Source organism: Hypanus sabinus, chromosome 13 (assembly GCF_030144855.1).
Source record: "Hypanus sabinus isolate sHypSab1 chromosome 13, sHypSab1.hap1, whole genome shotgun sequence".
Lineage (NCBI taxonomy): Eukaryota > Metazoa > Chordata > Chondrichthyes > Myliobatiformes > Dasyatidae > Hypanus > Hypanus sabinus.
Window position 1 is genome coordinate 70,711,287 of NC_082718.1, and position 27,715 is coordinate 70,739,001.

General features: G+C 42.3%; 1 protein-coding gene across 1 annotated transcript in view; it reads right to left on the reverse strand.

Annotated features, from left to right (window-relative positions):
• Window positions 1-27,715, reverse strand: part of chek2 (checkpoint kinase 2) — a 94,808-nt gene that overhangs the window by 47,961 nt on the left and 19,132 nt on the right. Inside the window, exons 4-8 of the mRNA XM_059987857.1 lie at window positions 26,656-26,746; window positions 25,393-25,501; window positions 17,963-18,016; window positions 17,821-17,885; window positions 13,896-13,995 (exon numbers count right to left, since the gene is read on the reverse strand). Of these exons, the coding sequence (XP_059843840.1) occupies window positions 13,896-13,995; window positions 17,821-17,885; window positions 17,963-18,016; window positions 25,393-25,501; window positions 26,656-26,746 (419 nt within the window). The remainder of the gene's footprint in view (window positions 1-13,895; window positions 13,996-17,820; window positions 17,886-17,962; window positions 18,017-25,392; window positions 25,502-26,655; window positions 26,747-27,715) is intronic.

Here is a 27,715-nt window from a genome sequence, read left to right on the forward strand (position 1 = left end):
AGTGGCTGGATGGGGGATGCCAGACAGTAGTGGTGGAGGCCGGTAACTAGTAGTGTGCCTCAGGGATCTGTACTGGGTCCAATGTTGTTTGTCATATACATTAATGATCTGGATGATGGGGTGGTAAATTGGATTAGTAAGTATGCAGATGATACTAAGATAGGTGGCGTTGTGGATAATGAAGTAGGTTTTCAAAGCTTGCCAAGAGATTTCAGCCAGGTAGAAGAGTGGGCTGAAAGATGGCAGATGGAGTTTAAGGCTGGTAAGTGTGAGGTGCTACATTTTGGTAGGAATAATCAAAATAGGACATACATGGTAAATGGTAGGGCATTGAAGAATGCAGTAGAACAGAGTGATCTAGGAATAATGGTGCATAGTTCCCTGAAGGTGGAATCTCATGTGGATAGGGTGGTGAAGAAAGCTTTTGGTATACTGGCCTTTATAAATCAGAGCATTGAGTATAGGAGTTGGGATGTAATGTTAAAATTGTACAAGGCATTGGTAAGGCCAAGTTTGGAGTATTGTGTACAGTTCTGGTCACCAAATTATACAAAAGATGTCTACAAAATAGTACAGAGGAGATTCACTAGAATGTTACCTGGGTTTCAGCACCCAATTTACAGAGAAAGGTTGAACAAGTTAGGTTTTTATTCTTTGTAGCGTAGAAGGTTGAGGGGGGACTTGACAGAGGTATTTAAAATTATGAGGGAGATAGATAGAGTTGACATGGATAGGCTTTTTCCATTGAGAGTAGGTGAGATTCAAACAAGAGGACATGAGTTGAGAGTTAGGGGGCAAAAGTTTAGGGGTAACATGAGAGGGAACTTCTTTACTCAGAACGTAGTAGCTGTATGGAACGAGCTTCCAGTAGAAGTGGTAGAGGCAGATTCGATATTGTCATTTAAAGTAAAATTGGATGGGTATCTGGACAGGAAAGGAATGGAGGGTTATGGGCTGAGTGCAGGTCGGTGGTACTAGGCGAGAGTAAGCATTCGGCATGGATTGGAAGGGCCGAGATGGCTCGTTTCCATGCTGTAATTGTTATATGAAATCAGCCATGTTGGAATCATGGAGCAGACTCGATGAACTTAATGGCCTAGTTCTGCTATGTCTTCTGATCTAATTCCATAATCCAAATCTTTGACATACACTATAAAAAGTAGAGGTCCCAAAACCAACGCCTGCAGAATGCCACTGGTCACTGGCAGCCAATCAGAAAAGGCTCCCTTTATTCACAATGCTCTATCCATGCTAGTATCTTTCCTGTAACACCATGGACTCTCATCCTGTCAAAGGTCTTCTGAAAATCCAGTACACAACATCCACTGATTCTTCTCTGTTTTTTCCTTAAAGAATTCCAAAGATTTGTCAGGGAAACCATGCTGACTTTGGCCCATTTTATCACGTGCCTCCAAGTACCCCGAAACCACATCAACTCCACCATCCTCCCAACCACTGAGCTATAACTTCCTTAGTTCCGAGATCTACTTCCGAGGTGCCTTGAGGTGAACTCATTGCGGCACAGCCTAACACATACAATTAAATATTTCCTCATAACTGCAACCAAGGTCCACAGAATGAATAAAGATCTTTTAATGCAATTGAACAATCTATCACTGCTTAAAACCAATGGAAATTATGCTGAGTGTGGCCGTACTTCTCATCAGACCCCCTCAAATGAATCATGATTGCCAGTTCAGGCTACAAGCATGTTTAATAAAAAAAAACAAGATTTTTGACTCCCAATACTGTTTATATTGCTGGTAAATGTACAGACTCTGCTAAATAAAACTGACAAACTCAGAGTTAGGGTGCTGTATCAGAGACACTTGAACTTTATGGGATCCTGGTTAACCCATTCTGTACCAGACACAATGATTCAGATTGATCGGTTCACCATACACTATCAGGGTAGTGTTGTTGAGTCTCTCTAAAGCAGTGGTGAAGGTGTATGCCTCATGATCTAGGATGCCTAAGCCTCGCGGTGTACTAATGTGCCAGTGATGTTCCAATTCTGCTCACCAGACCTGGAATATCTCGCAATGAATTGTCAGCCTGTTGCAGGAGACTGCTGCAATCATTTTGGTAGCGGTGTGTGTTTAGCCCCAGGCCAATTTCAAACAGGCTCTAGATGACCTGAGCAATTTGATCAACATACATGAAACAGCACACCCTGACACCTTCACCGTCATTTTGAGTGATTTTAACCAGGCCAGCTTGAAAAAGTCACAAAATAATTACCATCAACAAATCACTTGTAGTAATAGAGGAAACAGCACACTGGACCATTGTTACACCGTCATCAAGAGTGTTTATCGTGCTATTTCATGCCCACACTTTGGAAATTCTGATCATCTGGCTGATATCCAAGTATAGGCAAAAACTGAAGACTGTAGCAGCAGTCGAGAGGACCAAGGGAAGCACAGGAGCGCATACAGTTGGGATGTAATGTTAAAATTGTACAAGGCATTGGTAAGGCCGAATTTGAAGTATTGTGTACAGTTCTGATCACCGAATAATAGTAAAGATGTCAACAAAATAGATAGAGTACAGAGGAGATTTACTGGAATGTTACCTGGGTTTCAGTACCTAATTTACAGGGAAAGGTTGAACAAGTTAGGTTTTTATTCTTTGTAGCGTAGAAGGTTGAGGGGGGACTTGACAGAGGTATTTAAAATTATGAGGGGGATAGACAGAGTTGACGTGGATAGGCTTTTTCCACTGAGAGTAGGGGAGATTCAAACAAGAGGACATGAGTTGAGAGTTAGGGGGCAAAAAATTAGGAGTAACACAAGGAGGAATTTCTTTACTCAGAGAATGGTAGCTGTGTGGAACGAGCTTCCAGTAGAAGTGGTAGAGGCAGATATGGTATTGACATTTAAAGTAAAATTAGATGGGTGTATGGACAGGAAGGGAATGGAGGGTTATGGGCTGATTGCAGGTCGGTGGGACGAGGTGAGAGTAAGCGTTCGGCACGGACTAGAAGGGCCCAGATGGTCTGTTTCCATACTGTAATTGTTATATGGTTATACAGGACTGCTTTGAATTAGTGGACTGCACTATAAGCAGGGATTCACCTTTGAATCTGGACAAGGATGCCCCAGTTGTTACCGACTTCATTAAAACCTATGTGGATGAGTGTGTGCCTCTGAAAACTTGCTGAACATTCCCAAACTAAAATCTGTGTATGAACCATGAGGTTCGTTGTATGACGAGTACATGTGTGGCATTTAAATCTGGTGACCCAGGTTTGCACAAGAAAACCAGGTATGACTTGCAGAGGGCTGTTTCAAGAGCGAAGAAACAATTCTGAGCGAGGTTGGAAGCGACATCGGATGCACGTCAACTCTGGCAGGATTTGCAGGGCATTACTTCCTACTGGGTGAAACCCAACAGCACGAATAGCAGTGATGCTTCAATGCCATCTAAGCTCAATGCCTTCTATGTCCACTTTGAAGCTGTGAAGATCCTTGCGGCATCCGGTTACCCTGTGATCTCTGACTCAGAGACCAATGTCAGGCTGTCTTTCAGGAGGGTGAAGCCTCGCAAAGCGGCAGGCTGTGATGGAGTACCTCGTGAGATTCTGAAAACTTGTACCAACCAACTGGTGGGACTTTTTCAACCTCTCACAGCTACAGTTGGAAGTTCCCACCTGCTTCAAAAGGGCAACAATCATACCAGTGCCAAAGAAGATAGCATTAATAGAGTATATAGTACAGAATATAGTATTAATGGCAAGACTCTTGGCAGTGTGTAGGATCAGAGGTATCTTGGGGTCCGAGTCCATAGGACACTCAAAGCTGCTAAGCAGGTTGACTCTGTGGTTAAGAAGGCATACAGTGCATTGGCCTTCATTAATCATGGGATTGAGTTTAAGAGCTGAGAGGTAATGTTGCAGCTATAGAGGACCCTGGTCAGACCCCACTTGGAGTACTGTGCTCAATTCTGGTCACCTCACTGCAGAAAGAACGTGGAAACCATAGAAAGAGTGCAGAGGAGATTTACAAGGATGTTGTCTGGATTGGGGTGCATGCCTTATGAGAATAGATTGAGTGAACTTGGCCTTTTCTCCTTGGTGCGACGGAGGATGAGAGGTGACCTGATAAAGGTGTACAAGATGATTAGAGGCATTTATCGTGTGGATAGTCAGAGGCTTTTTCCCAGGGCTGAAATGTCTAACGTGAGAGGGCAATGTTTTAAGGTGCTTGGACGTAGGTACAGCGGAGATGTCAGGGGTAAGTTGTTTGTTTGGTGGTTGTTTTTTTTTTGTGTTTTTTTTTAAAAACGCAGAGTGGTGAGTGCATGGAATGGGCTACCTGCAACGGTGGTGGAGGAGGATACGATAGGGACTTACAAGAGACTTCTGAACAGGTACATGGAGCTTATTATAGAGGGCTATGGGTAACCCTAGGTTAATTCTAAGGTAAGGACATGTGGGGCACAGCTTTGTGGGCCGAAGGGCCTGTATTGTGCTGTAAGCTTTCTATGTTTCTATATTGCAGTAAATGACTTACTTTTTCTTCTCTGTATTATCATGCATTGAATTGTACTGCTGCTGCTAAGTTAACAAATTTCATAACATACACCAGTAATATTAAGCCCAATTCTGATTCTTCTGCCTTCTTGAAGTGTGGAATGACATTTGCAATTTTCCAGTACTTCTGAAGCATGCCAGAATCTATTGATCCCATAATCTTTTCAGCTACCTCTTTCAGAACCCTGGGGCGGTCCATTGGGTCCAGATTACTTATTTATCTTCCGAGACATTTTAGTTTTCCAAGCTCCTTCTCCTTAGTAATAGCAAATGTACTCACTCCTGCCATGACATTTTTCGTACTTCCAGCATACTGCTAGCGACTGATGCAAAATACTTATTCAGTTCGTCCGCTATTTCCTTGTCCCCCATTATGACCCCTCCAGCATAATTTTCCAAAGACCTGATATCCACTCTTGTCTCTCTTTTACACTATGTATCTGAAAAATTTTTTGGTATCTTCTTGATATTATTGGCTAACTTACTTTCATATTTCATCTTTTCCCTCCTTATGGTTTTTCAGTTGCCATTGGTTTTAAAAAGCTTTCCAATCCTCTAGCTTCCCGCTTATTTTTGTTCCCTCTATTTTGATTTTATGTTGGCTTTGACTTCCCTTGTTAGACAAGGTTGCCTCATCCTAGCTTCAGAATACTTGTTCTTTGGTATGCATCTATCCTCAGCCTTCCAAAATGCTCTCAGAAACTCCAGCCTTTGATGCTCTGCCGTCATCCCTGCTAGTATTCCCTTCCAATCAATTCCTCTCTCATAGCTCTAATTCCCTTTCCCTGTAATACTGATATATTTGACTTTAGCTTTTCCATCTCAAACTGCAGGATGAATTCTATCATATTATCATCACTGGCTCCTATGGGTTCCTTTACCTTACGCTTCCTAATCAAATATGACACATTGCACAACACCTGATCCAGAACAGCTGATCCCATAGTGGGATCAACCACAAACTACTTTAAAAAAAAAACATCTTATAGGCATTCTACAGATTGCCCCTCTTGGGATACAGCACCAACCTGATTCTCCCAATCTACCTGCATATTGAAATCCCCCACTTGATTATTGTAATATTGTCCTTTTGACATGCCTTTTCTATTTCCCATTGTAACTTATATACAGACTCACTACCAGTAAGGATGTCTACAACTCCCAACAGGGTCTTTTTTCCTCATGCAATTCCTTGGCTCTAACTACAATGATTCAACATCCTCCGACCCTATGTCACCACTTTCTAAGGATTTGGTTTCATTTTTTTTAGCCAACAAAGCCACCACACCCCCCTGCCTTCCTGCCTTCCGTTCAATACAATGTGTATCCTTGGATGTTAAGCTCACAATTATAATCTTTTTTCAGCCATGACTCAGTAATGTCCACGATGTCATACCTGCCAATTTCTAACTGTGCTACAACGTCATCTACCTTATACCATATAGTGCACGCATTTAAATATAACACCTTAAGTCCTGTATTCATCACCCTTTTTGATTTTGTCCCCTTGTTACACTGCCATTCATCCCACTGACTGCAATTTTGCCCTAACATTTACCAGTCCTTCCTGACAGTCTCATTATACACTGCCTCTGCTTGAATACCAATTGCCCTAATACTCGCGTTGCCATCCCCCAGTCAAATTAGCTTAAACTCTCCCTAAGAATTCTAGCAAACATGCCTGCAAGAATATTGGTCTCCCTCAGGTTCAAATGTAATCACCTCGTTTGTACAGGGCATACTTTCCCCAGAAGATCCATAAACCTGAACTTCTGCCCTCTGCACCATTTCCTCAGCAACGCATTCACCTGCCAAATCATCCTATTCTTACCCTCACTGGCACATGGCAAGGGCAGCAAACCAGAGATTATAACACTGGAGGTCCTGCTTTACAGCTTTCCAACTAGCTCTTCAGGACCTCCTACACTCTCCTACCTATGTTTAGAGGAGTACACAGCATCAGTGACCAGCTACATCAGAAAGTGCATTGATGATGTTAATCTGTCCAAGACCATCACTATATGTGCCAACCAGAAGCCATGGATGACCGCAAAGGTGCGTGCGCTGCTGAGGTCCCGCGACTCCACCTTCGGAGCAGGCGACAAGGCAACTCTAACAACAGCAAGGGCCAAGCTGTCCTGAGCCATCAGAGGGGCAAAGCGTGCACATGCCCAGCTAATCCACATTCACTTCCAGGACAGCGGCGACACACGGCACATGTGAAAGGGCATCACCTATTACAAGACAGCATCACCTGACTGTGCAGGTGATGCCTCCCTCCCAAATGCGCTGAATAACTTCTATGCCCAGTTTGAGGCAGAAAAAGACGTGGTGGTGAGGAAGTCCACCCCTCCTACAAATGACCAGGTGCTGTGTCTCTCCGTGGCCGACGTGAGAAGAACCCTGTGGAGGGTCAACCCACAGAAGGCTGCTGGACCAGACAACATCCCTGGTAGAGTACTCAGAGGATGCGCAGACCAGCTAGCAGATGTTCTCATCGACATCTTCAACATCTCCCTGAGCAGTGCCACCATTTCAACATGCTTCAAGGCTGCCACCATCATCCCCGTGCTGAAAAAGTCTTCAGTGAAGTGTTTCAAGAGGTTCATCATGAGGCATATCAAGACCCTGCCGCCCCCCCCACTGGACCCCCTGCAGATTGTGTACCACCCCAACGCTCAACAGATGACGCCATTGCCACCACCCTCCACCTGGGCCTAACCCACCTGGACAAAAAAGACACATACGTTCAGATGCTGTTCACAGACTTCAGTTCAGCATTCAACACAATCATCCCTCAGAAACTGATTGGAAAGCTGAGCCTACTGGGCCTGAACACCTCCCTCTGCAACTGGATCCTAGACTTCCTGACTGGGAGGTCAGTCCAGATCAGGAGCAGCATCTCCAACACCATCACACTGAGCACGGGGGCTCCCCAGGGTTGCAAGCTCAGTCCACTACCGTTCACTCTGCTGACCCATGACTGTGCTGCAACACACAGCTCAAACCATATCATTAAGTTCGCCGATGACGCGACCATGGTGGGTCTCATCAGCAAGAATGACGAGTCAGCTTACAGAGAGGAGATGCAGTGGACTGGTGCAGAGCCAACAACCTGTCTCTTAATGTGAACAGAACAAAAGAGATGGTTATTGACTTCAGCAGAGCACGGAGCGACCACTCCCCGCTGAACATCGACGGCCCCTCAGTAGAGATCGTAAAGAGCACCAAATTTCTTGGTGTTCATCTGACAGAGAATCTCACCTGGTCCCTCAACACCAGCTCCATAGCAAAGAAAGCCCAGCAGCGTCTCTACTTTTTGCAAAGGCTGAGGAAAGTCCATCTCCCACCCCCCATCCTCATCACATTCTACAGGGGTTGTATTGAGAGCATCCTGAGCAACTGCATCACTGTGTGGTCCAGAAACTGCACCATCTTGGATCGCAAGACCCTGCAGCGGATAGTGAGGTCAGCTGAGATCATCCGGGTCTCTCTTCCTGCCATGACGTACATTTACACTACACGCTGCATCTGCAAAGGAAACAGCATTATGAAGGACCCTATGCACCCCTCACACAATCTCTTCTCCCTCCTGCCATCTGGGAAAAGGCTCCGAAGCATTCGGGCTCTCACAACCAGACTATGTAACAGTTTCTTCCCCCAAGCTATCAGACTCCTCAATACCCGAAGCCTGGACTGACACCTTGCCCTACTGTCCTGTTTATTATTTATTGTAATGCCTGCACTGTTTTTTGTGCACTTTATGCAGTCCAGTGTAGGTCTGTAGTCTAGTATAGCTTTCTCTGTTTTTTTTTTATTACGTAGTCTAGTTTTTTTTGTACTGTGTCATGCTAACACCATGGTCCTGAAAAACGTTGTCTCATTTTTACTATGCACTGTACCAGCAGTTATGGTCAAAATGACAATAAAAGTTGACTTGACTTGACTTGATGACGTTATATGTACCAAGACTTCAGGCTGCTCACCCTCCCCTTTTAGAATGTTGTGGACCTGATCTGAGACATTCCTGACCCCAGTACCTAGAAGGCAACAATAGCATCTGGGTGTCTATCGGGTCTACTCCTCTAACTATGAAATTCCCTATCACCACTGCAGTCCTCTTCTCCTCTACTTTCCTTCTAAGCCACAGTGCCACAGACCCGGGCATACAGCTCCCCTGGTAGGTCACCCCCTCAAAAGTGCTCAAAGCAGAATACCCATTATCGTGGTGAACGACCACATGGGTACTCTGTAGTGACTGTGCACTTACCTGCTCTCTCCTAACAGTTACCAAGGTACCTGCTTTTTGTAACTCAAGGGGTGACTACCTTCCCGAGTCATTGCCTTGAATCCCCACTCTAACACTGGCCCACTCAAATAATGGTCACTCTGTTTCAACCTAACTTCTTTTTATTGGATCTTGCCAAGTGCCTGATTATACGTAATCCAATGTCTCTTGGGAATTGTGGCATTTAAAATGTACCAAATGCACTTACTTGCTTCTTTTAAACTCTCTCCTTCTATGCAATCCAATGTCTCCTCAGGAACTGTGGTGAGGAAAATGTTCTATGTATTTATTGTGATTTTTAAATTATTCAATTTCTTTTTGGTGCTGCACCGGATCTGAAGTTCTATTTTACATTTGTGTACAGGAAGTGACATTAAACAATCTTGAATCTTCAATTTAGGGAACATAAAGAAGCCTCTTGAAAGCAAAGGCAATAGGAATCATGATAAACAGTTAGAAAATAGTAGCCAAAAAACTGTCGCCACTTGTTCTCTGGGTGAAATTGCTCCCTTTGGAAAACCGGCCTCCAATTTACCTTAGTTCTCATAAACTTTGCCTGGTTATCTGTTACACAAATCACGCAGTCCGCCTTTCCTCACCTGCTAGGAGAAAAATGAAGTCTTTGGCAGTGACCGATGACTTCGTCATTCACGCAGTAAAACGAAGAGCACTTTGCATAGGCATTATAAATAAGAACATTGCGTGAGAACTGTCACATGACACAGCCTTAATACTTCTAGCCGGCAATACTGCATGTCCCAGCCTCAACGCTAAGTGGTCAGCCTTCAAGAAAATGATTCACGTAGGTTCATTTCTCCGATTGTGACCATTTCAGAACTGCATTCAGTAAACACAGACCCCTCCTTCAGCCTGTATCTTGTAGACGATTAGGGCGACCCACAGCATTCCACTTCTCAGACCCAAATGAAGGTGCCCTGGAACAGTACAGCCACAGGGAAAGCCCTGATCCAGCTATCCCCAGTGGAATGCTAATGAAGCAGCTGCAAGCTCTGCAGTCAATTCCCAAAGTTCAAACAGAAGAAAACTGAAGATGCTGGAAATCTAAACAGCACACACAAAATGCAGGAGGAACTCAGCAGGCCAGGCAGCATTTATGGAAAAAAAAGAGTACAAAAAGAGTACAGGTGTCCTGCTGAAGAGTCTTAGCCTGAAACATCAACTGTACTCCAGCATTTTGTGTGTGTTCCTAATACAAATTGTCTGGTACACTCAGTGCACGATTCTGCCTGTAAAATACCACAGTGCTTTTAATGGACTTTTCTGAATTATACTCAGGTTAGTCCTTAGTACTTGTTGTTTTGTGCCAGCAGTACAGTGCGAAGACTTTTGCCCAATTTCATGAGATTCTGTGCAACTTCAAAGAGGCATTTGTACTATATGCTGCATATTCAGCAAGCTAGAAAAAAAGGTTCTAACCCAGTGTTTCCCAAACTCCTTTTAAGACCAACGCATTAGGGCTAACTTCGAAGGAGGGCGAATACTTTTTATAGGCACTGTAAACGTGCACAGTACTGTAGTAATTTCAGGTATTGCACTGACGCTGCAAAAAAAATCATAACATATGCAAGTGATGATAAACCTGATCCTGATATGGGTCTCTATTATGGACTGAGAGTGGGAAGGGGCTAGGGGGAGGGGAATCACGGGTGAGAAAAGAGGAAGGGTGAGGAGAAGGAACGGGTAGCACCAGGGAGACATTCTGTAATCGTCAATAAACCAATTTCTTGGAATCAAGTGATCTTGCCTGGTTTCTCAGGGCTGGGTGTGTCTGCACCCACCACTTCCTGCCTCTAGCACTACTCTGCCACCTGTCCCATACATATATAAATATATATAGCAAATACGCTTGTGATAATCTAACAATGTGATCATTATTAAACATTTGCAATTAATTTCCCTTGCCCTGCAAGTAAACAGTTAAAAAGAAAGATTTGTTTCAGGTTGTGTATTGCTGAATATATTTAACATGCCAAATTTTAAGAAGAAAATTCTTTCATTCTCTTATTTTCCTCCTCTCCCTGTACATGGTTTGACACTAGATTCACTCACATCTCCCAGCTTCATTTTAGGAAATAAAGAACTTGGGTTAGAACAGTGATTCCCAAAGGGGGCAGTTATGTGCCCTAAGGGGGCATACAAAATTCTTTGGGGGCCAGGGCAGTAAGCAACACCCTAACTTGAGGCACAAGACCGAACATATGGCACAACCTCTTTGAGTCTGAAGGCAGTGAAGCCTTTAATTCTAATCTAATAACATAAACTACAGAAAATGCATCAATACAATGTTACATACCTAGAGTATGGTTTTATTCCATTCCCGTCAGATCAGCAATGCCCCATGTGTCTCATTTATAATACTGTACTGTCTAATGAAACCATGAAACTATCAAGTTTACAGGAACAGTTCTGTAAGACACCTTGAAAAGGATACTTATGGTATTACTAAATTTCAGAAGATGAAGGAAGCATTTGAAAAGTGTTGCACACAAGTCATTTGCCAAGAAGCTAAACATAACCTTAATAGTGGTTTCATTGCTTCTTACATTTCCAAAATAATAGTGAAGTGTGGAAAATCGCATACAATTGGTGAATGTTTGTAACACCTGGTGTATCAGAAGTCCACACCCCACTGTTCGCAAAATGGATGTCAGTATTTTAAAATAAATTCCTCTAACAACTTTGTAGTTCATCATGTTGACAAAATGAATGACGATATTGAGTACCAACTATGCATAGAGCTACAAAAATAGAATTTGGAAAACAACTGGATGAGACAGCTGAACAAGACAATGAGGCATTGCGAATGATATATGTATGCCTAATTAAAAATGGAAAACTTAATGAAGAAATTCCCTTTCGTAAAAAGTTAAAAACAAGTATCAATGGAAATTCAATCTACAACAAGCTTAGAATGTATATTGAGGATAAAAGCATTCAGATTAGGAACATGATTTCTTGCACGATAGGTAAAGCACCATATATGACCGGTCACCATGCTGGTTTAGTGGCATTTATGAAGAAAGAAATTCTAAGTCCATTTGCAATCCATTCTGTACTTTATCATCAACATCTCACAATCTAAAACCTCAGCCAGTGACTTATTTTTCAAGCGTGACTCTTGTAATATTTGCTATCAATAAAATTAAAGCTCATCTATTATGCCAAGGTAATGATGAAGAGTTTGAACACTTGCTTTTTCACACTGAAGTGTGTTGGCTGTCAAAAGGCTACTGCTTAAAACATTTCTTTGATCTTTTTGACATTGTGGTTGAATTTTTGCTAAAAGTCAACAAGAGCTTGGAAAACAAGATTGAAGTTCTGAGTGGAGATATGGCATACCTAGCCGATCTGTATGACAAAATGAACATTCTAAATATGGAACTGCAGAGTGAGAATTTCAATTTAATCCAGACAAAAAGTGCAGTGTCCATTTTATAGTGAAGTTGGAAATATATAAGCAAACCATTAGAAGAACGTTCACACGGTTTCCCAACATGGAAAGTATGGCACTCTATTTCAAATACAGTGAATGCTTATACCTGCAGTCACTGAAGGAGGGTTTTCAGAATCGATTTAAGGATTTGAACAATCTGGAAGTTTACAAGTTGGAAGAACAGGAACAGAGCTTGCACAAAGAAATTAACAAAATTCAGAATGATGAAGAAGCAAAAATGCTTTTCTAAAATGTTAGTTTTTTTGGTATGTGTCATAAAAAGCTTCCTGGTCTTTAGAGAGCCAAACTGCTCTTCGTTGCATTTTCATCCTCCTACCTTGTTGAACCACATACTCACAGAAAACAGAAAGTACTTGGACGCCGTTACTCGTGGGGACTCGAGGCTTTTGTTGTCACAACTTGAGCCAAATATTTTTAAAAAAAGCAAATTTAAGGATCTCATTGATATCGAACCTGCTATTCAGCACAGATACTGTGTGAGCTAGGTTTAAAGACAAATAAAAATTTAATGCAGAATCATTTTGTTACATTAGCATATGGTAGACATGTTTTTAACCCTGTGAAGGTGCAAGAATGTATATTGTGCCTAAGAGGACTGTTGGTATTGCGAAGTGTTTAATAATTGTAATAAATTTAGACAAATTTCTGGAAATTTAATTTCACTTTGACACGAAAGAGTCTTTTCTGCTCATCAGTGATGAAAAGCCATTGTGATTCAGTGTTGTAAAACAATAAAATATGAAGGCTTCCAAGGGGGGTAAACAATTTTTACACCAGAACACTATATAGCTAGGTTGCCCAAGACTTTTGCAGAGTACTGTATATATACACTAGATACAAAAACTACAGGTGTAGTTAATCTTTTCATAAATGCCACAAGAGACTGAACCAAAAGTGACATGATAAATTTGCTGGTTTTCTTCCTAGCCACAAGAAAACTGCTTTTTAGAAGAAAACTCTCCATACATGTTGAACAAAAAGATGTGTTGAAAATACCAGTTCTGTTTAGCATAAAAATTTCAAAGGTATAATGAGGCCATTCAGTTTAATGTGTCCATGCTGACCAAGAAGCTCCTAAGACCAAAGGATGGTTCTTGGTTCATAATCTTCTAAATAGAGCACCTCATAGGGATATCTAGGTTCTTAAAACGAATGAGAATTTTTGACTGGGTCAGCTTTATGAGCAATGAGTACTCTTTATCCACAAGTACTTCTGAACTTTCTGTCCAGTACACATTAGCTCTACTCTACCCCCCCCCCCCCCCCACCATGGTTACTGACCTCTCTGCTAAGGAAATTGAACTTTACTATTTGCCCTACTTAGGTCTTTTATGCAGCACGATTCAACCCTCCAGCTACTTCCTCTGTTCCAAAGACAACAACAACACAAAAAACTTTTCCTTACAAATGTGCAGAGGCTAGAGTTAATCTGATTTGCATCTTATATATTTCAAAAATGGTCTTCCACTTCACATTTTCCATGCAGCGGGAGGGGGAAAGAGGAAATTCTGATCAGTATTTTAGTCAACTTTTAAATTAATGCTTAACAACACATCTGCTTGAAAAGGCATATTAAAATAAAAATCATAGCTACATACTTGGACTGCAAGCAGCATCTGATAGAAGAGCAATTTGGCCGTTTCTTCTTTCAGTCCTTTTGAGCGAGCCACTCGATCAAAAAGCTCTCCACCTTCCATCCTTAAAGAAAAGGGACAAAAACAATTTGAGTTCCTGTGCTCTGACAGGACAAGATTTCCCTTAATTCACAACGTAATCACACAAATGCAGAATCTTGGTGTGGAAGAAAATTTAAAGCATTATTACCAACTAGGGACCACAGGGTTAAGCCATTTCTGTCACAACAGCAGTACTATCTATTCTTGGTAAATTGCCAACTAACTAACCATACCTAACTGATTCGTATGCTTGTTTGTACTTTAAGAAGGATGGGGTATCTTGTTTCTCTTTGGAATCATTGTTCCGTAATCTGCCCTAACGCTGCAGGCAGAGCAACTTTTAAGCTGATTGGTGCTTCGAGTTATGACCTAGAACATGCTATGAAATTTCTCTACTCTATTTGTGTGGTTAAGTGCTTCTTGTCACATAGATTTTGACTATAAAATATGAGTGTAACCCTTTGTTGGGCAGTCTCAGAACTCTGCTTTTTAGGTCTCCAAGCTCTCCATTCAAATTCACCAGCTAAAATTTCTCCACATCTCTGTTATAAATCAACAGTCCTCTATCCTGAGGCTGTGCACGCTTATCCTAAACTCCCCCACCATGGGAAACATTCTTTCCACATCCTCTTTGCCTAGGCTTTTGAACATTCGCAAGGTTTCAATGCGACCCCCCCCCCCACCCCCGCCAACCTTCTAAATTCAGGTGAATACAGGCCCAGAGCCATCAAACGTTGCTCATAATGATAACCCTTTCACTCCCTTGTGAATCTCCTCTGAACCCCCTCCAATGTCAGCGCATCTTATCTTAGATGAGGAGCCCAAATCCTCAATACTCAAGGTGAGGCCTCACTAGTGCCTTATAAAGCCTCAGTGTCAGATCCTTGCTCTTGTATTCTAGACCTCTTGAAATGAATGCTAACATTGCATTTGCCTTCCTCACCACTGACTCAACTTGCAAGTTAATCTTTAGGATGTTCTGCACAAAATCTCCCAAGTCCCTTTGCATCTCAGATTTTTTGGATTTTCTCCTGGTTTAGAAAATAGTCTTGCACATTTATTTCTACTACCAAAGTACATGACCATGCATTTTCAAACATTGTATTTCATTTGCCACTTTCTTCCTCATTCCACTAATCTGTCTAGGTCCTTCTGCAACCTACCATCTGCAAACTTGACACCACCATCTATTCCATCATCTAAATCATTTATATACATCATAAAAAGAAGTGGTCCCGACACTAACCCCTGCGGAACACCATTAGTCACTGATAGCCAACCAGAAAGGGTCCTTTTATTCTCACTCGCTGCCTCCTAGCAAGCAGCCAATGCTCTAACCATGCCAGTAACTTTCCTGTAATACTATGGGCTTTCAACTTGGTAAGCACCCTTATGTGTGGCACTTTCTCAAAGGCTCTCTGAAAGTCCAAATATACAACATCCAATGCATCCCCTTTATCTATCCTACTTGTAACCTCCTCAAAGAATTCCAACAGGTTCATTAGGCAAGGTTTTGCCTGAAGGAAACCATGCTGATTTTGTCCCATTTTGTCCTGTGTCTCCATAACCTCATCCTTAACAACTGACTCCAACATCTTCCCAGCCACTGAGGTCAAGCTATAATTGACGTCTATAATTTCCTTTCTGCTGCAAAATACTCATTTAGTTCATCTGCCATCTCCTTAGTCCCTGTTATGATTTCTCCAGCCTCATTTTCTCATGGTCCTCTATCCATTCTCATCTCTTTTATCTTTTGCATACCTGAAAAAGCTTTTACTATCCACTTTGATAATGTTTGCTAGCTTGCTTTCATATTTCATCTTTTCCCTCATTATGATTCTTTTAGTTGCTCTCTATAGGGTTTTAAAAGCTACACAATCCTCTGTCTTCCCACTAATTTTTGTTTTGCCGTATGCCCGGTCTTTTGCTTTTTCATTAGTTTTGACTTCCCATGTCAGCCATGGTTGTACTATTTTGCCATTCCAGTGTTTCTTCACCTTTGGAATATATCTATCCTGCACCTTCCTCATTTGTCCCAGAAACTCAAGCCGTTGCTGCTCTGCTGTCTTTCCTGCCAACATCTCCTTCCAATTTACTTTGGCCAGCTCCTCTATCATGCCACTTTTACTCCAATTAAATACTGCTATGTCAGACTTTACTTCCTCACTATCAAATTTCAAGTTGAACTCAATCATATTGTGATCACTGTCTCTTAAGGGTTCTTTTACCTTAAGCTCTCTAATCACCTCCAGCTCATTATATTAACACCCAATCCAGTACAGCTGATCCCCTAGTAGGCTCAATGACAAACTGCTCTAAAAAGTCTCGTAGACATTCAACAAACTCACTTTCTTTAGATCAATTACCAACTTAATTTTCCCCAATCGACCTGCATGTTAAAATCTCCCCTAACTACCATAACATTACCCTTTTGACACACCTTTTCTATTTCCTGTTGTCATCTGTGGTCCATTTCCCTTCTACTGTTGGGAGGCCTGTATATAAGTGCCATATTGGTCCTTTACCCTTGCAATTTCTTAACTCAACCTAAAAGGATTCAACATCTTCTAATCCTATGTCACATCTTTCTACTGATTTGATGCCATTCTTTACCAGCAGAGCCACACCAGCCCCTCTACCTACCTTCCAATCACTCTGATACAACATGTAATCTTGGACATTCAGCTCCCAACCACAACCATCCTTCAGCCATGATTCAGTGATGGCCACAACATCATACCTGACAACACACACAAAATGCTGGAGGAACTCAGCAGGTCAGGCAACATCTGTGGAAAAGAGTACAGTTGACGCTTCAGGCCGAAACCCTTCAGCAGGGCTGCAGAAAAAGGATGAGAAGATTTAAAAGGTTGGGGAGGGTAGGGAGACACACAAGGCAATAGATGAAACCGGGAGAGGGAGATGTGTAATAAAGAGCTGGGAAATTGATTAGTGAAAGAGTCAGGGCTGGAGAAAGGGGAATCTAATGGGAGAGGACAGAAGGCCATAGAAGAAAAGAGGAGAAGCACCAGAGTGCAGGCAAGGAGAAGTCAGAGAATGAGAAAATGGGATGGGGAATGGTGTAAGGGAGGGGAGAGCGGGGTTGGGGTGGCCATTACCGGAAGTTAAAGAAGTTGATGCTCATGCCATCAGGTTGGAGGCTACCCAGATGGAATATGATGTGTTGCTCCTCCAACCTCATTGCAACAGTAGAAGTGGCCATGGATGAACATGTTGGAATGGGAATGGGAAATGGAAATGAAATTAAAATGGGTGGCCACTAGGAGATCCTGCTTTTTTTCTGGCATATGGAGAGTAGGTGCTTGGCAAAGCAGTCTCTTAATCCACGTCAGGTCTCACCAATATACAGGAGGCCACAGCAGGAGCACCGGATACAGTAGATGACCCTGACAGACTCACAGGTGAGGTGTCACCTCACCTGGAAGGACAGTTTGGGGCCCTGAATGGTAGTGAGGGAGGTGGTGTGGGGGCAGGTGTAGCACTTATTCCACTTACCAGGAGGGAGATCAGTGGGGAGGGATGAATGGACAAAGGAGTCACATAGAAAACAGAAAGTGGGGGGGGGGGGGGGGTTCCTGTTTCCATCCTGTATCATAACTAGAACAGTTCAATGTCTGCTTAATATTCTGAATTTACAGGCAAAGAATCTGTACCCTAGAAAATACCCCCTGAATTGAGCTTATCATCACCAATCATCAGAGCAAAATAATACTCCGCTAATTTACTTTTCTCTACATCGGTATAAACTCTGATAAAACAGAACAGGCTGCAGTGCTCCAACTGCCATCTCTAAACAACAATCAACAATGAACATAAAGGCACTTACAAATCCAGTACAATGTAGAAAGCATCTTCAAAATCAAACACCTCTTCAATCTTGATTATACAAGGCTTTAAGAATAAAAATAAAAATAGTCAGTTATTAATGGTTCAACCAAAAAAAAAATAGGCCATTTAAAAATACTTACATGGTCCAACTTCTTTAGAATTTCAATCTCTGTTGCAACATTAGAAGATACATCCTGCAGAAAACAAGTTTAAGAACTTGAAGTAACGAAAATGCTTCATGGCAAACAAATTTGGTTTAGCTGCAAGTGGTACAAAGTGACTTTTGCAGGTGGGTGGCTGTGAACTTGAGACAGATGCCGTGCACAAAAGAAATTAGGGGTCAGTCATTTCACTGTGATAACATTCCTGGCACTGCAGTACAGATTAGCAGCCTTTGGTGTACATTGGAACTGCCACAATGTCTAAGCACCTTGAGTTACTCCACAGCAAGTCTACTCTTGGATTCTGGGGATAAACAGCTAAGTGGAATGAGGTATGCGTGAATGACACACTCTCCAGAGCAGTTAGTCATTGTCCATACAAATACAACATTCTGCAATAGAAGGAAATTGATGCTTATGGAAACGCATTGCTTTACAGGCCGCATTTTTCAGCACCTATACTTTACAGATCAAAATAACACTGCTCTAAATGATCAGATTAGACAGCATCCATGGAGAGAATTGTATTAATATTTCAGATTGATACTCTTTCCTGCATTTTCTGATTAATAATCTCCTCAAACAACAACTTCACTATGACACTGTATCATATACTGTTTCCAGTATCTTTGCTCCTTTACTTCAAACTGCCTCCCAGGTTCTCACCAGAGTCCCCCCCCCCCCTCCCCCAAAGAACTCTCTGCAATCCTAACTGATTGCAAGTCAGAAATTCAACAACGGTAGCCAGTCTCCCTCATTTGATCCTTAAGTAAATTTGAGGTTATGCAACATTCTCCTTAAATGGTAACTTGCACAAGGTCCAAGGTTTGTTGGCCTCCATTGGCTCTCAATTTAGCATTGCCTTCATTTTACAATGTTGATCACGACTTTGAAATTCTTCTCACCCAAGAAACCCTTTGAGATAGCCATGGTCCTCCATTTTTGACTCAGAGTATCATATAACACCACAACACATGAAACTGGTCCTTCAACCCATCTAGTTTGTGTTGAACCGTTACTCTGCCAAGTCCCATCAACTTGTTCCTGGACCATAGCTCTCCACACCCTTCCAGCCTATATACTTACCCAAACTTCTCTTAAACATTGCACTAAAACATGCAAGCACCACTTCCACTGGCAGCTTGCACCACCCTCTGATTAAGAAAGTTCCCCATATTCCCTCTTAACCAATGACCACCAGTTCTAGTCCTTTTCAATCTCAGTGGAAAAAGCCTACTTACATTAACCCTATCTATACACCTCATGTCTAAGCGACTGGCATCCTGTTGCACTCACCTCAATAATAAGCAAATGCTTTGAGAGGCTGGTCAAGGACTACATCTGCAGCATACTACCATCCACACTTGGCCCCCTACAATTAGCCTGGCAACACAACTGATCAACAGATAACACAATAGCCACAGCTCTACACACCGTCCTTACACATCTGGGGAAGGATGCTTATGTGAGAATGCTGTTCTTGGACCGCTGTTCTGCATTTAACACCATAATTCCCTCCAGGCTTGATAAGAAGCTCAGAGACCTCAGCCTTCACCCTGCCTTGTGTTGCTGGATCCTGGACTTCCTGTCAGATCGCCGGCAGGTGGTAAGAGAGGGCTCCCTCATCTCTGCCCCTCTGACCCTCAACACAGGTGCTCCTCAGGGCTGTGTACTAAGCCCCCTCCTTTACTCTCTGTATATCCAAGACTCTGTTGCTACCTACAGCTCCAACCTGCTAACTTGCTGATGGCACGAGACTGGTTGGGCTAATCTCCAATAATAATGAGGCAGCCTACAGAGAAGAAGTCATCACCCTGACACAGTGAAGTCAAGGAAACAACTTCTCCCTCACTGTCGCAAAAACAAAGGAACTGGCTGTGGACTACCGAAGGAATGGAGACAGGCTAGCCCCTATTGACATCAATGGCTCTGGAGTTGAGAGGGTGAACAACTTTAAGATTCTTGGCATAAACATCACTGAAGATCTCATGCGGTCTGTACATACTGGCTATGTGGTGAAAAAGGCACTCTTTCACCTCAGATAGTTGAAGAAATTTGGTATGGCCCCCAAATCCTAAGAACTTTCTACAGGGGCACAACTGAGATCATCCTGACTGCTTGGTATGGGAACTGTACTTCCCTCTGCAGAAAGTGGTGTGAACAACCCAGCGCATCTGTAGAAGTGAACTTCCCACTATTCAGGACATTTACAAAGACAGGTGTGTAAAGATAGACCTTTGGGGATCCGAGTCACCCTAACCACAAACTGTTCCAGCTGCTAACATCTGAGAAATGGTACCGCAGCATAAAAGCCAGGACCAACAGGCTCCAGGGCAGCTTCTTCCACCAGGCAATCAGACTGATTAATTCATGTTGACTGTATTTCTATGTTATAGTTGCTGTCTTGTTGTACAAACTATTATAAATTACTATAAATTGCACATTGCGGAGATGTAAAGATTCTTACTCCTCATGTATATGAAAGATGCAGTGATAAAGTCAATTCAATTCTCTATACTGCTATCAACTCTCCACTATTTCTCGTATGCTCCATAGTATAAAGTCCTACCCTATTCAATGTTTCCCTATAACTGTACACAGGCCTTTCCTTCTCTAAAATGTTTATTAAACTTGCTTCTCTGCCCAAACTTTCGGTCATGAACTCCAAGTAGTTCCATGTGAGGTTGAGATCAATCTTTTGATTAATAACACTCCTGTGAAGTGACCTAGGGCCTAAGTAAAAAGTTTTACTTAGACCATAAAACTTAGGTGCAGAATTAGAATCAGAATCAGGTTTATTATCACCAGCACTATCATACAATTTGTTAACGTATGATAAACGTTGCAGCAGTTTAATGCAATACATAATATAGAAGAAAAATAATAATAAATCAATCAATTACAGTAGATGCATAATGAATGGATTAAAAATCCTGCAAAAGCAGAAATAATATATTAAAAGAGTGAGGTAGTGTTCACAGGATCAATGTCCATTTAGGAATCAGATGGCAGAGGGGAAGAAGTTGCGCCTGAATTGCTGAGTGTGTGCAAGCTTCTATACCTCCTACCTGATGGTAACAGTGAGAAAAGGACATGCCCTGGGTGCTGGGGGTCCTTAATAATGGACACTCCCTTTCTGAGACACCGCTCTTTGAAGATGTCCTGGGTACTTTGTAGGCTGGTACCCAAGATGGAACCAACTAAATTTACAACCCTCTCCACAGAGCATTCTGACAAGCTGCATCACTGTCTGGTATGTAGTCCACAGGACTGAAAGAAGCAGCAGAGGAATGAAATAACAAATCTCTTGAAACTCCTAAAATATAGACACCGTCTTGCCTTCTTTATAACTGCATCGATATATCGGGACCAGGTTAACTTGTCAGAGATCTTGATACTCAGGAACTTGAAACTGCTCACTCACTCCACTTCTGATTCCTCTATGAGGATTTGTACATGTTCCTTCATCTTACCCTTCCTGCAGTCCACAATCAGCTTTTTCGTCTTACTGACGTTGAGTGCCAGGTTGTTGCTGCAACCTTGGCCATTGGCCCATCTAGTCTGCTCTGCTCCACCATTCAATCATGGCTGTTCCTTTTTTCCACTCCACAGCTCCACACTTCTCCCCATAACCTTTAATGTCATGTCCAATCAAGAACCTATCAATTTCTGCCTTAAATACAACCAATGACCTGGCCTCCACAGCTGCCTGTGGTAACAAACTCACCACCCTGTTTCTCTGCATCTCTGTTCTGAATGGACGTCCCTCAATCCTGAGACTGTACCATCTTGTCCATCTTCCCCACCATGGGAAACATCCTTTTCACATCTTTTTTGTCTAGTCCTTTCAACCTTCGAAAGGCTTCAATGAGATTCCCCATCATCCTTCTAAATTCCAGCGAGTACAGACCCAGAGCCATCAAACGTTCCTCATATGATAATCCTTTAATTCCCGTAATCATCCTTGTGAACCTACTCTGGACCCGCCAGCACATCTTTTCTTAGATGAGGAGCCCTGAAGTGTTCATAATACTAAAGGTGAGGCTTCACCAGTGCCTTATAAAGCCTCAGCATCACATCCCTGATTTTGTACTCCAGACCTCTTGAAATGAATGTTAACACTGTAATTTGCCTTCCTCACCACCAACTCAACTTGGAGTCAGTAGAATATGTAATTCTGAGTTGCAGGAAGTATGGGATAGAGAGAGAGATGATAAGAATTAATCTAAGGGATTTGGGGGTGCAGGAATTCACATTAAAAGGGTTACTGGACAGGGTGAGAGCGCACAGGTCAGAGTACTTTTAGCTTTCTTAAGGGATACAGAGTTTTAATAGGATATGATGGATAAGCAGGAATAGGGTACTAAGATGGTCAAAGTAGGAAGGATAAAGTGTAGATTGGGTGTGTGTGTTTGTTTGTTGAGGGGGAGAGAGGGGGGAGAGAGGGGGGAGAGAGGGGGGAGAGAGGGGGGAGAGAGGGGGGAGAGAGGGGGGAGAGAGGGGGGAGAGAGGGGGGAGAGAGGGGGGAGAGAGGGGGGAGAGAGGGGGGAGAGAGGGGGGAGAGAGGGGGGAGAGAGGGGGGAGAGAGGGGGGAGAGAGGGGGAGAGAGGGGGAGAGAGGGGGAGAGAGGGGGGAGAGAGGGGGGAGAGAGGGGGGAGAGAGGGGGGAGAGAGGGGGGAGAGAGGGGGGAGAGAGGGGGGAGAGAGGGGGGAGAGAGGGGGGAGAGAGGGGGGAGAGAGGGGGGAGAGAGGGGGGAGAGAGGGGGGAGAGAGGGGGGAGAGAGGGGGGGAGGAGAGAGGGAGAATAGGTGAAGGGACTTTGAATGTAAGTCTATCCTCTGATCCGCACTGTGGAGCAGAAGATGGTGGTAATGCACCATTGAGTTGGGTGCCAACTGCCGTAAAACAAGAAGAAGATGAAGAAGAACTCAACCTGCAAGTTAAACTTCAGGATGTTCTGCACAAGGACTCTCAAGTCCCTTTGCATCTCAGATTTTTGGATTTTCTCCCTGTTTAGAAGATAACCTGTACATTTATTTCTACTAGCAAAGTGCACAACTATGCACTTTCTAACATTTTATTTCATTTGCTCTTTCTTGCCCATTCCCCTAACTTAAGTCCCTCTGTAGCTTACCTGTTTCCTCAACACTACCTGCCCCTCCACTAACCTTTGTATCATTTGCAAACTTGGCAACAAAACCATCTATTCCGTCATCTAAATCATAGATATACAACATGAAAAGCTGTCCCAACACTGACCCCTGCCAACACACTGGTCATGGCAGGCCCTTGAAAACAACTTTTATACCCACTTACTGTCTCCTACCAATCAGCCAATGTTCTAACCACGCTAGTAACTTATCTGTAATACCAGGAAAGCAACCTCATATGTAGCACCTTGCCAAATATAGAATATCCACTGCATCCCCTTTATCTATCCTACTTGTAATTTCTTCAAAGAATTCCAATAGGTTTGTCAGGCAAGATTTTCCCTTAAGGAAACCATGTTGACTTTGTCCTTTCTTGTCCTGGAAGTTGTAGAGTAAACCTGATGGTTAACAGAAATCTGAAGTTGCTGAATATATTGGTGACATCTGTGGAATGCCACAGCACATCCTCCACACAAGTGACATATTTCACTGAATGTTTCAACGTACGTGTGACAAATACAGCTTATCAGTCTTTTGAGGTTTCTTTGCAAGATAAATCGTAAGCTTATTTGACTAATCCATGTTCAGACAACAAAAACTCCTCCACAAACCCTATCCATAGAACAGTATAGCACATTACAGGCCCTTTGGCCCACAATGCTGTGTTGACCCTCAAACCTTGCCTCCCATATAACCACCCCCCCACCTTAAATTCCTCCATACATCTGTCTAGTAGTCTCTTAAACTTCACTAATGTATCTGCCTCCACCACTGACTCAGGCAGTGCATTCCACACACCAACCACTCTCTGAGTAAAAAGCCTTCCTCTAATATCCCCCTTGAATTTCCCTCCCCTTACCTTAAAGCCATGTCCTCTTGTACTGAGCAGTGATGCCCTGGGGAAGAGGCGCTGGCTATCCACGCTGCCTATTCCTCTTAATATCTTGTACACCTCTATCATGTCTCCTCTCATCCTCCTCCTCTCCAAAGAATAAAGCCCTAGCTCCCTTAATCTCTGATCATAATCCATACTCTCTAAACCAGGCAGCATCCTGGTAAATCTCCTCTGTAGCCTTTCCAATGCTTCCACATCCTTCCTGTAGTGAGGAGACCAAAACCGGACACAGTATTCCAAGTGTGGCCCAACCAGAGTTTTATAGAGCTGCATCATTACATCGCTACTCTTAAACTCTATCCCTCAACTTAGGAAAGCTAACACCCCATAAGCTTTCATAACTACCCTATCTTACATCCACCGAGATGTAACACTGAGCGTCACAGGAAGTCATTCCTGCCTGTGGTCATCAAACTCTACAACTCCTCCCTCGGAGTGTCAGACACCCTGAGCCAATAGACTGGTCCTGGACTTATTTCCACTTGGCATGACTAACTTATTATTATTTAATTATTTATGGTTTTTAATATTGCTATATTTCTACACTATTCTTGGTTGGCGCGGCTGTAACAAAACCCAATTTCCCTCGGGATCAATAAAGTATGTCTGTCTGTATCTACCTGTGAAGCAACTTTTTGGGATCTGTGGACATGTACCCCCAGATCCCTCTGCTCCTCCATACTACCAAGTATCTTGCCATTTACTTTGTACTCTGCCTTGGAGTTTACCCTTCCAAACCACCTCACACTCCTCTGGGTTGAACTCCATCTGCCACTTCTCAGCCCACTTCTGCATCCTATCAATGTCTCTCTGCAATCTTCCACAATCCTCTACACTATCTACATCACCACCAACCTTTGTGTCGTCTGCAAACATGCCAACCCACCCTTCTACCCCCACATCCAGGTCACTAATAAAAATCACAAAAAATTGAGGTCCCAGAACAGATCCTTGTGGGACACCACTAGTCACAACCCTCCAATCTGAATGTACTCCCTCCACCACAACCCTCTGCCTTCTGCAAGCAAGCCAATTCTGAATTCACCTGGCCAAACTTCCCTGGATCCCATGCCTTCTGACTTTCTGAATAAGCCTACCATGTGGAACCTTGTCAAATACCTCACTAAAATCCATGTAGATTACATCCACTGAACTACCCTCATCTCTGATCTCTAACCTCATCCACTATCCCAACTTGTTGATTTCATCTAACATCTTCAATAGAACTTGAGCTGTTGCTATTAATTTGCTAGAAATTTTTGATTTACTGCTGTAGATCTGTTCCCTTTTGTCATTTCCTTACTAGCTCAGGTCAACAAAAAACTCTTGCAAAAGAAACCACACAATGTGGCTGATTATACTTACTCCTCGCTCAGTTACAAGTTTTGCAAACTTTGGTTTATGCACAATCTTCACAGCTACTTTCTTGCAGGTTGTCTTCTCAAATGCCAACTTCACCTCTCCACATACACCCCTGCAGAATAACACATAATTAAAAAATAAATCAATCAAGAAATTAAAGACAAAACAATCAGGAATAACCAACATAAAGAAATTGATGTACAAATTAATACATGTAAAATGCTGGAGGAACTCAAAGTCAGGAGGCATCCATGGAGAGGAATAAACTGTCAATGCTTCAGGCCGTCCCTTCATTAGGAGTCCTGATAAACAGTCTCAGCAGAAAGATCGATTGTTTATTCCTTTCCATGGATGCTTTCCCTCTCAAATAACCACTTGGTTTTTTCATCCAAGTGCCTAAGAGCCCCTTAAATTCACCTAATGTTCTGCCTCTACCATCACTCCTTAGCAACACATTCTATGCATCTACCATTCTCTAAGTAAAAAATACTTACCTCTGACATCCCCAATATACTTCCCTCTAATCACCTTAAAATGACACCCTCTCTCATTCATCACTTCTGTTCTGGAACAAGATCTCTGGCTATCCTCTTCACAGCCAATTTTTTAAAATTAAATTTGGTCCCATTAAAATGATGATTTCAGTTAATTTTTTCAGATGGAAAAATAATTAAAATCCTCTTTAATAATAGTGAACAAGTTTCAGTCATGTATCAAAATTAATTCAGTAAATTTTACAAAATCAGTGCATATATTTTCTTATTAACCTCAAAGGTGAATTTTAAAAAGGAATTAGAGAATTGGAGGAAACTACCAGTGTTACACCCCAGAAATCTTTAATTGGAATTGTGATCAGTTAAAGAGGTTGAGTTCAGTCAAAGCTAATACCTATTCCATTCTCTTTTGCCTGAATGATCATTTCGGTACTGGGCTCTTTCTCGAAAAATACAAGAGAACGAAAAGAAAGCCACTGCAGAGAAAGCAAATCAGATACAGTTGTAGAAATGTTAGACTATGCAGTAAATCTGAAAGAGAAGATCTGTTACCTTCTCCTTTGATTGTCATTTACTTTGCATTGTCTATGTAGCAAGAAACAGGTCCTTCAATCCATCCAGCCTCAGATGACCGAGCACACATTTACACTACATCCTACATAAACAAATTTTATTCCCCCCCCCCAGCATTTTCTATTAGGTTTTGCTTAGAACATAATAAACAGGAACATGGAATGGACTTAGAAGAAAAGTAACTGCAACTCAAACTTACGAGCCAAGAGCTTTTGAAATGATGTACTTATCTCTGAATTTTTTTGGTAGGTTGATTAGGTCATCCGTCGTTAGATCAGAAAAGACAAAAACTGGAAAACAGCGATTCAAGAGAGCCAAGTCATTTTCACAAACTAAAGAGGTGAAACCACGGTAATATTGTTCTGTTGTTGCAATGTAAACAAAGTTTATAACTAACTTGTGAAGAACAAAAGATCTTCAAAAATTAAAGGTGTGATAAAACATTGTTTGGGTCACAATATAATTCGGCACCTTTTAAAAATTCCAATTACATCATTCATTTCCTAAATTACAATATTCCCGATTTCATTCAGCTCTAGTGCATTTCATGGCATCCAGGGGTCATTAAAGCCGCTACATGCAAGTTTTATCCTTTCCATCTACCCCCGAGAAAGAAATCTTAAACAACCAGAGACAAAACAGAAAATGCACAATTTTGACATTTAACACATAGGAAAATACAATGCTGAAAATACTATCTATTTCAAATTATAGCAATAATGGAAACAAATCACAAAGCATCCCCACCATCAAGACCACGCTCTCTTCTCAATGCTATCAGCAAGGTGGTTGTACAGGTCTCACAACACCAGGTTATTGAGAGGTAATGGTTATTACCTCTCAACCATCAGGTTCTTGAACCAGCAGGGATAAATCCACTTGCCCAATCATTGAACTGTTCCCACACCCTATAGACTTTCTTTCTAGGACTCTTAAGCTCATGTTCTCAATATTTACTGTTTATTCATTTTTAAAAAATATTTCTTTTTATATTTCCACAGTTTGTCATCCTTTGCACATTGGTTGTTTGTCCATCCTGTTGGGGGTAGTTTTACATTGATTCTAAAGTGTATTTTACTGTGAATGCCTACAGAAAAATTAATCTCAGGGTTGTACATGATGAATTTTATGTAGTTTGATAATAAATTTACTTTCAACTTTGAAATCAGGGGGTTTCCCACAAGGTAGCACAGTCTGAGATTTTGATCAGGGAGTCTAAGCAGTCATGCAGCCATGTAGTCAGGAAAGCCAGGGCCCAA